The sequence below is a fragment of the Urocitellus parryii genome, chromosome 9, assembly GCF_045843805.1.
Source record: "Urocitellus parryii isolate mUroPar1 chromosome 9, mUroPar1.hap1, whole genome shotgun sequence".
NCBI classification, from domain to species: domain Eukaryota; kingdom Metazoa; phylum Chordata; class Mammalia; order Rodentia; family Sciuridae; genus Urocitellus; species Urocitellus parryii.
The window spans coordinates 113,815,479-113,829,600 of record NC_135539.1 but is presented as its reverse complement, the minus strand read 5'-3'; the positions used below and the strand labels follow the sequence as shown (position 1 = coordinate 113,829,600).

General features: G+C 52.5%; 1 protein-coding gene across 4 annotated transcripts in view; it reads right to left on the bottom strand.

The window, feature by feature from the left end:
• Positions 1-14,122, bottom strand: part of Pik3c2b (phosphatidylinositol-4-phosphate 3-kinase catalytic subunit type 2 beta) — a 63,120-nt gene that overhangs the window by 17,171 nt on the left and 31,827 nt on the right. For all 4 annotated transcript variants that reach the window (XR_013344353.1, XM_026397117.2, XM_026397118.2 and 1 more), the window contains 12 exons: positions 13,851-13,884; positions 12,519-12,714; positions 11,297-11,419; positions 6,971-7,138; positions 6,287-6,398; positions 5,074-5,216; positions 3,625-3,813; positions 2,492-2,585; positions 2,258-2,352; positions 1,680-1,860; positions 787-894; positions 98-190 (listed from right to left, as the gene is read on the bottom strand). Coding sequence is in view for 3 of the 4 variants with exons in the window: in XM_026397117.2 (XP_026252902.2) it covers positions 98-190; positions 787-894; positions 1,680-1,860; positions 2,258-2,352; positions 2,492-2,585; positions 3,625-3,813; positions 5,074-5,216; positions 6,287-6,398; positions 6,971-7,138; positions 11,297-11,419; positions 12,519-12,714; positions 13,851-13,884 (1,536 nt within the window). In the remaining variant the exon portion in view is untranslated. The remainder of the gene's footprint in view (positions 1-97; positions 191-786; positions 895-1,679; positions 1,861-2,257; positions 2,353-2,491; positions 2,586-3,624; positions 3,814-5,073; positions 5,217-6,286; positions 6,399-6,970; positions 7,139-11,296; positions 11,420-12,518; positions 12,715-13,850; positions 13,885-14,122) is intronic.

Sequence of the window (14,122 nt, the reverse complement as noted above, 5' to 3'; positions counted from 1 at the left end):
CAGAGGGAAGAAACCATCCTGGGGTCACTCCTGCCGCCACTGGGCTCCCTCCTTCTCTCTCACCTCACCCCACCAGGCCTGAGTGAAGTAGCCTCACCTTGAAGATGACCCGGATGTTCTCTCCCAGTGGATCCACATTTTGGAAGGCAAGCTTGAGGGGGACTGCATTGGAGTTGAAGTAGGAACAGTCCTGCATGGTAGACAGGGCAGTGACCAGGCTCAGGTGATCCATGCCCAGGAAGGAAGATGGCCTCTCCCACTGGATCAAGATGCTGCCCACCCTCCTGCTGTCAGCGCCCCCCACAAGACCTGCTCATGCCCTCTCCTCACTGCCCTGTGTCTTCGGCTTGTTAGGGCCCCCCCTCCAGCGCCCCATCTCTTCCCCTCCAGTCATTCCTTCTAGTCTCCTGACTTCGCGTGACTCCCACATCTCATCGACCTCAGTTTACTCTCTGTCCAACGAGGCTCACAATAGGACGACTTCTCGAGAGTCTTCAGGATGAAATGCAGAACGGCACCAGGCCACGGGTGTGGGGAAATGACAGCCAATAGCTACCACCATCATCACCTTCCCCAAGTCATCCCCAACACTCTTGGGGAGAGACACTGACCCAGGCTCACCCAGCACAGCTGCCAGGTCCACACACATTAGGGTTAAGAATAGAAGAGGCCACTAATACACTTCCCCTCCTCCTCCCTCTCTCTCAAGAACCAGGTCAGCAAGGACCTCATCTCCACTGAGCCCTCCCCACTCTGAGAGCCCCAAACCCACCACCAGTCACTCACCCTGGGCACGATTCCCTTCACCAGCAGACTGGGGCTGAGTGGCAGGCGGCATGAGCCATTGAGGGCAAAGAACTGCTTCACCTCCTCCAGGCCGGTGCGGAGGATTCCCTGGCAGGGAGCGGGGGAGAGGTGGGGTGAGGTGAGGGGCCCACAGGCTCCACACAGAGACAGGCCTCTACCAGGGTAGGTGCCTAGTGGTACTTCTGAGAAGTATGGATAACATCCAGGAGACCCATGGGAAGCAAAACCACCCCCACTATGTTCTGGCTTGGCTCAGTGCATGAGCAGCAAGTCCAAATACCTACCCAGGCAAGGCAGACAGAGAGACAGTGGGGAGCAGGCCACAAAACTGAGAGAGCAGGTGAAATCACCAAGGGAAAGTGCTGCCCAGGCTTTACCAAGGGAAGCTAACAATGTAGACTTTAATATAAACATCTCTCAAGTTTTAGACGTTAGCCACCAGGAATGCTGCTGCTGCCCTAATATGGTGCCTCATGTAGACAGATGAATGAGCCTCTGGCATCCTTTCCAGCCCTGAGCATGGCTCACAGCACAGTGAACAAAATACGACTGGATGTCAGCCCTCACTTGCCCCTCTGGCTGCTTTGTGCAGAGAGCAACTTACATACTGTGCTTAGCCTCGGAGGCAAATGGCTAAATAAAAATTTCAATATTTTGCAAGGAAAAAAGAAAAACGTACTGGTAGACTGTATCCAGCTTGTAGACTATCTGTTTGTGGCCTGTGGGTTATAGACACGGTCACCTCCTTCTAGCTTCTAAACCAGAGATGGTCAAGTGCCATCCTGCTGCTCAGAAGGCTTAGAGGTAAACTACTGGCCACAGCAGCTCCAGACTAGAAATGGAGACAGGTAGAGGCAGCCCTGCCCACTCACCTGCCTAGCAGATGGGGCGGCCTCCCGGACCTGCTGGGCCAGCTTGGCCAGGGCGTTGACAAGCCAGCACTGGCGGTTAAACTCCTCCCTCAGTCCCTTGCCACAGCAGCACAACAGTGCTGCCAGCAGATACTGGTAGCGGATGCTGAACTGAGAGTCCTTGAGGCCGTCCTTCAGCAACCTGCAAGGAAGGGAGTGGGGGGGGTCGGGCTGCTCAAGGGATCACAGGCAGCAGGTAGGGGAGGACAGGTCACACCCTGCTCCAGCTCCCCAGAAGACCCACCCTATGGCCAAGAGGGAAAATATACTCTGAATGCTCTGCTCACCCAGAGGTGCTCATCCAAGCCACCCTGCCTGAGTAGAGCTCAAAGCCCCGCTGTAGCTCTCTGCCGTGGGTGGGAGTTACACGGGGGTGAACTGAGATCACCCTCAGAAAAGATGCTAGTCCAAGGCCACATGGCAGCTCAGCCTCGTTCTGGAACCCAGATCACTCAGCTCCCTACCCCTACACACCTAGGGGTAAAATACTCTTGTATGAAAAGCATGTCTACCTCCCACCTTTCTACACTCGATTTTACCAGAAGAAGTAGTGAGTCACTCTCAGGTCAGAGACAGCTCGTTTCAGAAGGAAGCGCACCAGAGGGCTGTCCAGGTAGCACTCATACTTCAGGGCCTGCTCAGGAGAAAGCAAAGCAAGGCTTTATTAACTGCCTGAAATCTGGAGACCCTGGGTTCTAAGGGACAGGCTGCAGACTGACTTGGGGTCTTGGGAACTAGACTATCAGAACCAGAGGGAAGATCAGTCCACCCACCTGCACCAGCTGTGGCAGATAGTCAAGCAGCTCAGCATCTGAGAGTGAGCCAATCCACTGGACGGCCATCCGGCGTACCTCCTGATCCGGGAAGCTGCAAAACAGAGCCCAGTACCTTGAGGACTCAGCTGCAGGCTCTGTGGCAAAAGAGCCACAGAGCACCTTCACACCAAATGCAATGTCTCCCGGGATCTGCCAAAGCCACTGGAACAACTAGCGCCTTCTCTGGAAAGCAACCTTTGGGAATGATACTCCCCATGATTAGAGTCTTCTGCGGGCCATGGAGGGGCAGGAGAGTGGCCATGCTCATTCTTTAGGTGATTTAAAGAAAATGGGACAAAGCCCTCCACCTTACTCCCAAAGATCTCTTCCACAAATTCTCATCACTGAAGAGCCCTCATGTGGGTTAAGGCATTATTTGCCTTGGTAACATCCTTTCATGCAAAGCTTGCCAGACAAATAATAGAGCTGCAGAATTTTAAGAAAGCTAATACTTGGTATTGTGTAGAATTCATTTAAAAGAGATTAACAAAACCATTGCCTCAGACAATCCTAAAGGCAGGTCAGAGAACAGGTACATTTTGATCACTGAGAATAGCAAGAAATAAACTGAGAATCCTAGGTTCCATCTAGAAAAAATAGTCCAGGGTTCTGAGAATTGGATCCTTTTGTCCCTAGAGAACCCTAGGGAAAGGGAAAGAAGGAAGACTGTTGACACAGAAGTAAGCAACACAGGTTGAGCCTCAAGGCCTATGCATTTTCCAAAACTCTGTCAATGTACAGGTAAAGTTCAAGCATTGCCTTATATGTAAATGTTGACTCAGTAGAAAAAAAAGAATATTGAGCTCTAGTTGTGCTAAAGTATTTAGAAGGAAATTTACTGATGTCTGAAATTTGCTTCAAAATGCATTAAAAAATAGGATGGACTGACAGAAGGATGGACAGATATACCATAAAGCACACAAAGCAAATGCCAATGGAAGAATCCAGGTGGTAGGCATATGGAAATTCACAGTGCAATTTTCATTTTGTTAAGGAGAAACACAAAAGCCCTGACTGTCCATGGGCATTTCATCATCTCCCCAGGGCTGGCCAGATCTGCCTGGGGTCAGGATGGGGGTGCTTCAACTCACGTGGCATGCAGGAGCCCCAGGGCATCCTGGTGGTTCATGTGGGTCCACTGTTTCAGGAGCGCATAGATGTCCGGCAGGCAAGCCCACTCCCAGCTGGGGGCACTGGCGAGCACCAGGGGCAGCGAGCTCACCTCCGAGTGGCAGTAATATCGCTTCTCCCACAGGCGCTTCTTGTCAGCATCAGTGAGCCTGAGTTGGGGGGACGTTGGGGAAGGAAAAGAAGGGAAGGGGGCAGAGTCAGCCAGAAGGTGAGGAACTTCTACACACCGACATTCTGGGGGTTTCCCAACTTTGCTGCACAATACAGTCACCTGAGGCGCTTGGTGACTTTTCTGTGCCCAGGTCATACCCAAAGCTAATGAAGTCAAAATGTCTGAGCAAGCCAGGTACCAGATATTTTTAAAAGATGACCAGGTGATTCCAAAGAGAAGCAAAGTTTGGGAAGCAGGGTCCAAATCTCACCTTTGATGCTGACTCAAGGTCATCTCAGGTGTAGACCCAAAGAATGGGCCAAGGGCATCAAACCTGCTTCCCCTCCTGGAGATGTGGTGAGGGCACCACTCCCAAGCAGAGCCACCAGAGGGCAGTGGACCCCATACGTCAGGGTTTGGGCAGCTGAGGCCTCTTGGGGCCTCCGGGGCCAGCTGTCTGATTTACAGGCCTTGCAACTAATTGGGTCTTGCCTGAGATCAGGTGTCTAATGGGAGAAGGGAGCTGAGGGGTTAATGAAGTGAGGGGTCAGCAGAGGGATGGGAGCAGAAGAGGTCTTCATCACTCAGCTACTTTGGCACCCTGGGTGGACATGAGCGAGAGAAGAAAGAAACAAGCCCACCTCTCTCATCCCTGGCCCAGCAGGTGCACAGGGCTATGCAGGAGCCAGAGAGGTAGGTGGGGAGCAGGTAGGGGAGGAGCCTGGCCCCACCAGCTCCTCCGGTGTGACCCCTCCTTCCTCCATCCTGGTGAATGCACAGCCCCAAGAATGAGATCAGCCTGGACTCATTTACCCTGAGAGCTACCAGCTTGCCTTGACACCTGATCCCTTTTGGAAAGTGACAGGGCCAGAAAATTGCAAAGGCTGTTGGTGTGGAAGGGGCAGGAGGGAGGCAGGGAGGTGAGACCAGCAGCCCCTTAGACCATTTGGCAGTTTATGAGGTGCGGGGTGCAAAACTCTGGTCCTCTTGGCAGCTATGGCCCGGCCACACCCCAGTGTGGGCGTGGGCACTCTCAGACCTCATTTCCTAACCTCTCCCCTTTTCCAAGTGTCAGCTCAAGAGGAAGGTCTGGAGGCTGCCACCACTTTCTGTCTCGGTGGCAACGCCTATCCTGTCCCACCTCCACTCCCAGAGCAGGACAGGGACCAAGTGCTGAGAGATAAGTAAGAGAGGGTCAGATAAAGCATGAGAGACTTAGGGAAGCCTGAGCCACCTATGGGGGTGTCCTGGCCCTCACCAGTGCAGGGACTCCTTCTGCATGATGTCCTTAAGCCTGCGTTGGTCTTCTTCTCGGAGACTGCCAAACTCATAGCGGGGGCTGAACTTGTCTCCAGTGGGGCCGGTGAATTTGATGTCAAAGGCTGAGGTGGGGAAGTCAATCTGGAGGATAAGCCCAGAAAAGTGAAGACAGGGGAGGCAGCCATCCCCTTGGGTCCCCACCCTCCCTCTCACAGTCCAGCGTTGCCACCTTGCTCCATCCTTCCCTGTCTTTGTAAAATAACCCAGCTAGACTTGTGATCACCAAGTCCCTTAGAGTGATACCTTTCAACAAAACACAAAGGAAACAGAGGGAGGGAAAGCGAGCAAGGGAGGAAGAAGTTGGGTTGAGAGGTTCCTGGGTGAGGCGTCGAGCCCCAGAATTTTGAACAGGTGCCACCGAGAGCATCCTAGCAGAGGCTGGGGAGTCCTGAGGCCTGCTGGCAACGGAGACCGTGTGCTGAGTGGGAGTCCTACCAGTTCTAGGCCCTGCAACACTGGGTCCTCGTGCTCTCTGCCACCAGGTGTCCTCCTGAAGTGGATATCAGAGCTCACTGAGCCAGTTCTCCAAAAGGGTTCTACTTTCCTCCACTTGACAAATGTTTACTGAGCCCTGATTTGGTGCATTATTCTAAGCCTCGGGTACAGAGCAATGACAGATCAAAACACCTGGAACATCCACTCTGTATCATTCTATTCCATTCTCTGTCAACTGTGATTTTTCCCTATTCCATACCAAAGCATCTCACGGTCACAACAAAGGGGAGCTGGGAACTAGTAACTGGACCTAGGATCTAACAAGCTCCCCTCACCAGAAGAGGTCCACCCTGCAAATGCACTGAGTGAGCAGGAGGGTCAGGCTTCCCCTCAGGCCCCAAGAGGCGAAGCTCTGATTTGATGACATTTAGAAGCACCAGAGTTCAACTCGGGGACTCTGATAAGCTGAGCCCTGGATGGGGAAGGTCTCAGACTCCACCTTCAGGCTCCCTGAAATCAAAGTTGACCTTCAGGAGATGGGAGGCAGCAACCACAGCGCTCAGCCTCTAACCACATTTACCCAGTAGCTTCCGTTATGCCATCACCCTGTGCCAAGTTCTAGCACTTTCTACTGTCCCAAACCAAACCTCAAGGGGGAAAACTTGGATCTGACTCTGAGGGTGTCCGATGTGGGGAGAGAAGGACTGGGGTCTCACCTGGAGGATGACACTGTCTGGCTGGTGGAAATTAGGTGCACTCCAACGGGCACTGGGGTTTTCCTGTGTTGCTGGCCACAAGCCCAGAAGCTTCCGGCCACAGGTCAGGACCCTAGGCGGGAAGGAAGGAGGGTGAGATGAGCCAACAAACCCACAGGCTAAGTGGACGGCTTCCCTCCTGCTCCCCAATTCAAAAATCTGTCTTCACTATTGGAAGCCACCACCCTTCCCTACTTCTACTCCATAGACTGAGGCCTCTTCCTCCCTCCAAGCTCCCCCTCCAGGAGGCCCCCTGAGCTGACTGCTCCCTGGCCTGAGTGACCTGGTGGCAGAGATACCTTCGTAAGGTAGAGAGGCTGGGCTAGATGACCTCTGAGGTCCTTCTAGTGACCAGACCAGGTGACATGTTACTGAAGCATTGCTTTCCCATGCTCCCCTCCCCACTACCTGCCAGTCTGTGCCCCCAGTCCTGTCTAGTGCCTCTTGGTTACATCAGCAGTCCTGGTCACTATTTCTCTTTTGGCCCTTCATCCAGGATGGGACTAAAGGGACTCCGGACTTCACCAGTGTGCTCCACGTAGCTACTCTCTTGAGGGACACTGACTAGTCCAGCACTCAGCCTCCTGTCTCCCTCCCCCTTTCTCCCACCCAAACCAAGAAGCTGCTATCCTGGGGTTCACATACTGCCTGAAATTGAAGAGCGGGGTAGTGACCCAGCCCAGGGCCTCAGGTACCCGTCGCTGCTTATTGGCCTCCGAGGAGCTCCCGGGTGGGGGGATGGGCAGAGCATAGAGAGTGGCACACAGTAGGGTCTCCCGAGGCAGCCGGTTCACCTGCACTGGGAAGCAGATCCTAGGGAGGACAGAAGACCAAATCAGGAGGCTTCAAGGGACAGGCAGCCTGGGAAGTCAAGGAGAGGCAGAGAATTCTGCCTCCCTCTTAGGGAGTCAGAGGTGTGTTCCTGGATGTTGCGGGGTGGGGGTGGGGGAACCTTCTTGATGAACCAGGATGGTCCGAAACTATGCAAAACCTCTACTAGAAGCTCCTGGAAGCACACAGTGTCTCTGGGGCCAGTAGACACAGCCAGCAACAGGAACTTCCCTGATTTCAAGACTACGCCTGGTACCTGACAGGACTCAGCTGGAGCCACCTCAAAATCCAGCCTCCTTCCCTCGAGGGCAGGACTGGTGTGGAGGGTCAGCAGGGCTGCTCCTGTGTCCTCTCTTTCCATTTGACAGTCCCCTCCCCCCTCCCCCGCCACCCCGGATAAGAGACACCAGGAAGAAGCACCATGTTCTCTGCCCTCAGTTGGCCCTCCCCCACAGCCCTCCCCCCGATCGGTGTCCCTTCTCCTAGCTCCAGGGACACATGGTGGTTTTTTCTCACCCCCAACAAACTCAAAGCTAAAGGGACAAAGCGAAGGGGCTTCTTGAAGTCCCCAAATGGTCAGAAAGCCAACTGGCAGGGACAAAAGGAAAGGACTGAGAGAGGCAGGCCACTGGCTCCACGCGCGCCCAGATGTCCCCTCCTGGGCAGCTCTGCCTGGATCACACCCCACCACTCCCTGCGCTCAGGATGAAGAGCTGCAGCTGGGGGAGCTGTGGAAAGAGGGAGGACCCGCCATACCTTTCCCGGAAGTTATCCCTGGGCCAAAGTCCACACTGCCACACCCTCCTGTTGCCCAGGCCCAGCAACTTTCACACCCAGAGCGCACAGAGGCAGGAGGCCACCCCAAGGTCAGCAGTTTCAGATAAAACAGCTCCCTGCACCCGCAGTCCCTTGCCAGTCTCCTCCAGGGGACTCTCTACCTAGGTGAGGTACTGCTCCTGCCTGTCGCCACAGACTGGGCACAGCCCGCTGCGTCCCAGCTGCCGCTACCCTGGGGGCCCCACAGCTATAATTAGGGCCCCTCCAGCAGCCAGAGAACATGCCAGCCAGGGTTTGGCTGGAAGTGACAGAGCATGGGCCTATTTTGAGAGTTAGCTGATCCCTGTACTGCAGCAACAAGAGACAGAACCAGCTGACCCTGATGCCCAAGGAGAGGGAGCTGGGCCCCAGACCTTTCTTGCCGCCCAGGGAGGGAGAAGCTTCCAGCAGTGACTTAAGGAAAAGGAGAATGAAGAGACTTTCTTGCTGAAACCATAGCACTAGATGCAACAAAGGCACCCAGTTCCTCAGGCCCCGAGTATATCTGGTATGCCTGTCCCCAGGACATTCGCCCAGGGTGGCTCAGGAAAACCACCAAGTTGCTGAAGACCTGAACTTCCTGCCTGCCACCATTTCTCAACATCACATCTTCAAGACTGCCTCCTCCAGGCGGGACTCCCAGAATGTGCTGGTAGGTCGAGTCCTGGACTGGCCACTCACAGTCTGAGCCCACTTAATTTATACCTCTGGCCCCACAGTGTCCTCATCAGGGAAGAGGAGAAACAGCTTCAGTAGTGTGACATGAGCACATACTCTGTACTTCTTGCTATGTGACGCTGTAGTCACTGCTCTGAAACTAGGCTACACAGATACTGTTTCCATGCACAAATACTTCCATGTGTCAATCACTTTATCAGTCACCTGGAACAGAGAAACTGGAACTGAGAGGGCCCCCCAGCTAAGAAGACCACAATGAAGAAGAAAGCATTAGCTATGCACTGGGCGCTGAGCCAGGTATTTTACTTACAGTTTCCTCCTAACTGCTCCTCCAACAACCTTGTAGGGGAGGCCCTATTATTGTCTCCATCCTAGAGTGAATGGCTGCCCAGGATGGCATCTACAGTAAGAAGGAGAGGACGGTAGGCCAAGCTTGTGCTCCAAACCCCCTAGTTTGGTGCCTTCTCCTGAATGCCATGGTCTTGACTAAGAAGGGCCCACATGTATCAGGTGGAGCATCTGGATTGCAGAGCGGAGATCATGCCCTCCACAGGGCCAGCGCCCCAGGAGACTGGCCCTTTAGATTCAAGGTGGAGATCTCAGACCTGGAACAGAATGAGCCCCACTGGGCAGGCTGGGATGCTTCTGTATTTCTGATTCTGTCTGAGAAAAGTATCTAAAGTCAATTTCTTGTGGTTCTCCTGAGCCAGAACACTGTATAGCACCACTCTCCTGGACATCAGTAGTAACCAAGGCGGAAGAAATCCCAAGGGGATAGTGAAACTCAAGGGCCATTTAATAGAATGATCCTATGTCTCCAAGGAGTATCTCTAGCCCTGATAGTTGTCGGATTTACCAGCAACTGCAGTTATTGCTCTAAGAATTACTTAAGTGTGAGGCTGGCGTTGGAGCTCAGTGGTAGAGCACGTGCCTTACACACACCTAGCATGTGTGAAGCCCTGGGGTTCGAGCCTTAGCCCCACATAAAAATAAATAAATAAAATATCGCATTATGTCCATCTACAACTAAAAAATTTTTAAAATAATTAAAAAAAAGAATTACTTAAGTGTGAAGGACAGGAGAGAGGGTTTGCCCAGTTGTCCATCTGTAAAATGTCAGATTCCACCCCTCCCGACATTTGCAGACTCTGTCTACCAGTTTGGTCGTCTTTGGCCTCCTCAAAGACCCTCCTTGGTCTCTTTAATCTGCACTCCAAATACCTGAGTAGCATCTGCAAATGAGGACCCTGACAGTCAGTCTGGGGAAGTGAAGCTGGGAGCCGCAAACAAGAGGTGGTCTGACCATCTGGAGGCGGGGGAATTGGAGACAGCACAGACAAGGCACAGGCAGGCCACACCTGCCGTGCCACCTCACTTCAATTCAAGGCCACCTCACCTCCACTTTCTTCCTGCTTTGCTTGGCTGACCCCCACCTTCCTGACATCAAATTGCCATTATTATTAAATGGTAATCAATATTATCTTTAAAAAAAGATTTTTTTTTTTTTAGTTGTAGTTGGACATTTATTTATTCATTTTTATGTGGTGCTGAGGATCGAACCCAGGGCCTCACACATGGTAGACAAGCGCTCTTGCACTCGGCCACAACCCCAGCCCCTATCAATACTATCTTGTATTTGTGGTTTCATATTTACAACCTGCCTACCTTACTTCAGTGCTGCAACTGCCTCCGAATTAAGCAAATGTCCCCATTTCTCATTTTGAGAAACTGAGGCACAGATAAGCTGGAGAAAATGTAGGATTAGAGTCAGAACTAGAACCAGAGCCTTATTCCATGGCTCCATCTCATTTCTCTAGAAAACCTCCCTTCTCTATCTATGGGGGACAAAGCTCAAGATCCTTGGCCTTTTCTTTGTTTTTGGCCCATCCCCACCTCCCAGTACTAAGGATTGAACCTGGGGCACTCTACCCCTGAGCCACATTCCCAGCTCTTTTTATTTTTCTTTATTTATTTTGGTGCCAGGGATTGAACTCAGGGGCATTCGACCACCGAGCCACATCCCCAGTCCTATTTTGTATTTTATTTAGGGACGGGGGTCTCACTGAGTTGCTTAGTGCCTCACTAAATTGCTGAGGCTGGCTCTGAACTCACGATCCTCCTGCCTCAGCCTCCCAAGCCACTGGGATTCAGGAGTGTGCCACGGTACCCGGCTCACTTGTGACCCTTTGTCTCAGCCTCCTAAGGACCTGGGATTCCAGGTGTGTACCACCACCCCCAGCCACCATTTGCCTATTCTAAGGGAACTCTGGGAAGAAGGGAGAGGATGAGAGTCCCCCAGACTAGTTAAACTCTTTACTGAGAGACAAGATCAAAGCAACAAGATATGATTTAAATTAACAACTAACAGTTACATGGCCCTTTATAGATTGCAAAGAGCTTTTATGGACATGATTCATTGGATCTTCCTAACGACTTGAGAGGTAGAAATTTTACATGTCCCCATTGAAGAGTTAAAGAAATGGAGACTTCAGGGTTGATGAGTGACTTGTCTGGTTAGGGTAGTGAGGGAGCCTGGTTTAACCCAGGCATTCGCCCCCAGTCTGTGTCTGTTCATCTGCCCAGGAACATTCCCAGGGAGGAGCAGATCCACAGGCGCTGGGGTTGGGGGGATGGGGGGACGCTTACTGCTGGTCCCAGATGATTAGGTGGAAGAGATACTTGGAGAAGTGGGCTCTTCGGGTCTGCAGCGGGCTGCACAGCTCCTTGCCGCCATGGCTGAGGGAGCAGGAGAGGTAGAAATCTTCATAGCTACGAAAGACAGAAGGAAGTCAACCCCCAACACCCGTCTCAGTCACCCAAACCTTTGCATCCCCTTCCTGCCAAACCCCACTTCCCCCCAGTAGAAGGGCTCTGTTTCTGGAAACTGAAACATGGGTCAAGGACAGGCCAACCAAGCATTATGGGAGGAAGCAGGCTCAGAGAGAAGTCTGAATCCCTCTGCTGATAGCAGACTCCCGGCTGAGCATTGAGATTTTGCTTCCTCTAATGGGAATGGCCATCCAGCCCACTCTCCAAGGTCAGCTTCAGTCCGGCGTGTGCCCGAACACATATGCATGTGTATGTTTGTGTGGGTGCGCGCACGCGTGTGCATACATATGCGCACAAGAAAGCGGGTGGGGGAGGAAAACGACATATGCGGCCATGAATGCCAACACATGGGGGTCCCTGTGGCTCATGACAGGTGCCTGACAGAAGAGGTCAGAGAAGGCCCCGGTTTCCCAGGCTGCCTCCTTTGTTCTCTGCCAATCGCCCAGAGGAATACATTAAGTGAGGAACAAAGAGAGAAGGGGAAGGGAAGAGAGGGGGAAGGGGCCCAGTAAGAGTGGGGTGGGACCAAATGCCTATTCCCCCAGGCCTTGGATGCTGGGGACCCAGTGGAGGAGCTAAGGATTACCAAATGAACGTCTCCTCCACCCACCCACCCCTGCAGGCCTAAGGAACCCCAGACAAAGGGTTATCCCCCACCTCCCCGCCCCTCCCATTGTGCTGTCTGCAGGGGAGTGCAGTCATTGGCCTGGGGCACGCACTCTATCTGGGAACTGGCCATCTGTCGCCTGTCTCCCTCAGCCGGCCTTGGATCTGGAGGGGGCAGGGATGCTGAGGCAGACAGCGCTGAGAAGGAATGGCAGGTGCTTCTCCATCTCCTAGAGGACTTTCACTCTCAGCAATGTCCCAGCCTGGATTCCCCTCGGGCACTTGGCTCACCCCCTCAGCCCTGTGGTACCATGAAGCCACACATCCTAGCACTGAGGTGTCATGTGAGGTCACTCGTAGGTAGACAGACAGGAGAAGCCAACAGGAAGTTAAGCTCAGGTGACTCTCTAGAGGGTACTGAGCATCAACTCACCTGGTAGCCCAGGTGATGGGGATACGGTGGGTGGCATAGACAGTGAAGGCTAGGGCCCCAGAGAAATGGCAGGCCTCCTGGACTAGATCGTGCTTGCGGCTCCCAGGCACTGCGGTCTGGAAGTCGGCGTTGAAGGTATTGCAGTACAGCTCCACCAGGTCCAGGATGGCCGCAGTCAGCGCCTCCACGACCTTCTCTATGAAAGAAAGGGGTCAAGAAGGAACCGTGAGGCCTCAGCAAGCACCATCTTGTCGTCATGGCACTGGCCAGAATGGGCAAGTCTAGGATAGGGGTCCCCAAATGCCCTCATCTATGGTGAAATGAGAAAAGAAGGGAATGTGGTTGTGGCTCAGTGGTAGAGCACTTGCCTACCCGGTGAGAGGCACCTGGGTTCCATCCTTAGCACTACAGAAAAAATAAATAAAGTTATGAAAAATACAATGACATTATTTAAAAAAGGAAAAAAAGAAATGGGAAAAGAGAAGGAGGGTATCCTGAGCTTTGCATAAAGAAATAAGCTACTTGGTTTCAAACCTGGTCCTTGTTTTTACATGCTTATATTATTGTGTTCAAATATTCTTCCTTTTAGCAAATGATAGTACTGAGAAACTGTCCGTTGTTTCAAAAAGTCATTTCTTGGCAAAGTCAAAAGCTAGTAGGGCTGGGGGAGCCGCTCAGCAGTAGAGCACTTGCCTAGCATGTGCAAGACTCTGAGTTTGGCATGTGGAAAGAAAAAAAAAATGCTGGTGATTCTGTGTTGGTCCCCCAAACACTTTTTGGGGGCATTTTATTGGTCCATGAAACCTAAAAGACTGGGAATCACGGTACGATTTCCAGCAACAAAGGCTTTTAAGGCAAAGTTCTGCATTAAAGTCTCAACGGGGAAGTCCTAGAGAAATCCTAGTGAAAAATCCTTTCTCACTCTCCCAAGATCTGTTCTAAATTGGAAACGTAGGGGCTGTGAGCAGCCTGGAGAAGAAGCACAGCCTACATACGTAGGTGGGAGCTTTCCCATCTGGGTGGGAGGGCTGGCTGCACCTCACTCTCCCCGCCCCCCCACACACACACTTATCCCACCTCATCACCCCTTCCAGAGACACCACAGGAATGACTAGCAGCAATAATGAGAAAATAATTTGTGGAAAGCAATGTGGGCTCCAGCTGTGTCCACACCTCGCAGGGAAACACACACACACACACACACACACATACACACACACACACACACACACACACACAGAGCAGGCCAAGCTCGGCCACATAAATCAAAGAGGCAGAGCTGGCAGTTTCTAGCTGCTCCTAAGGGACAAAGAGGGACAGCAGTCCCCTTACCTCGGTTTTCCCTCACTGCCAAGATGCTGGGATCCTGTTGGGTAAAAAGAAGAGGGAGGGAGCTTCAGGACCGTGGCCTTTTTCATCACAGCTGGAAAAAGGGCTTTGTACAGCTGCACTCATCTGGGCCAGGCTGGGCTGAAATGTGAGGAGCAGAGACTCCCCAGGGAGGATGGAGTAATGGTTTCTACCAGAGCCGCATGATGGACAGAGGGAGCTGATGGGGATAAAAATCGTCATTGCATCCACCCTAATGAAAAGCCCAACCCCAG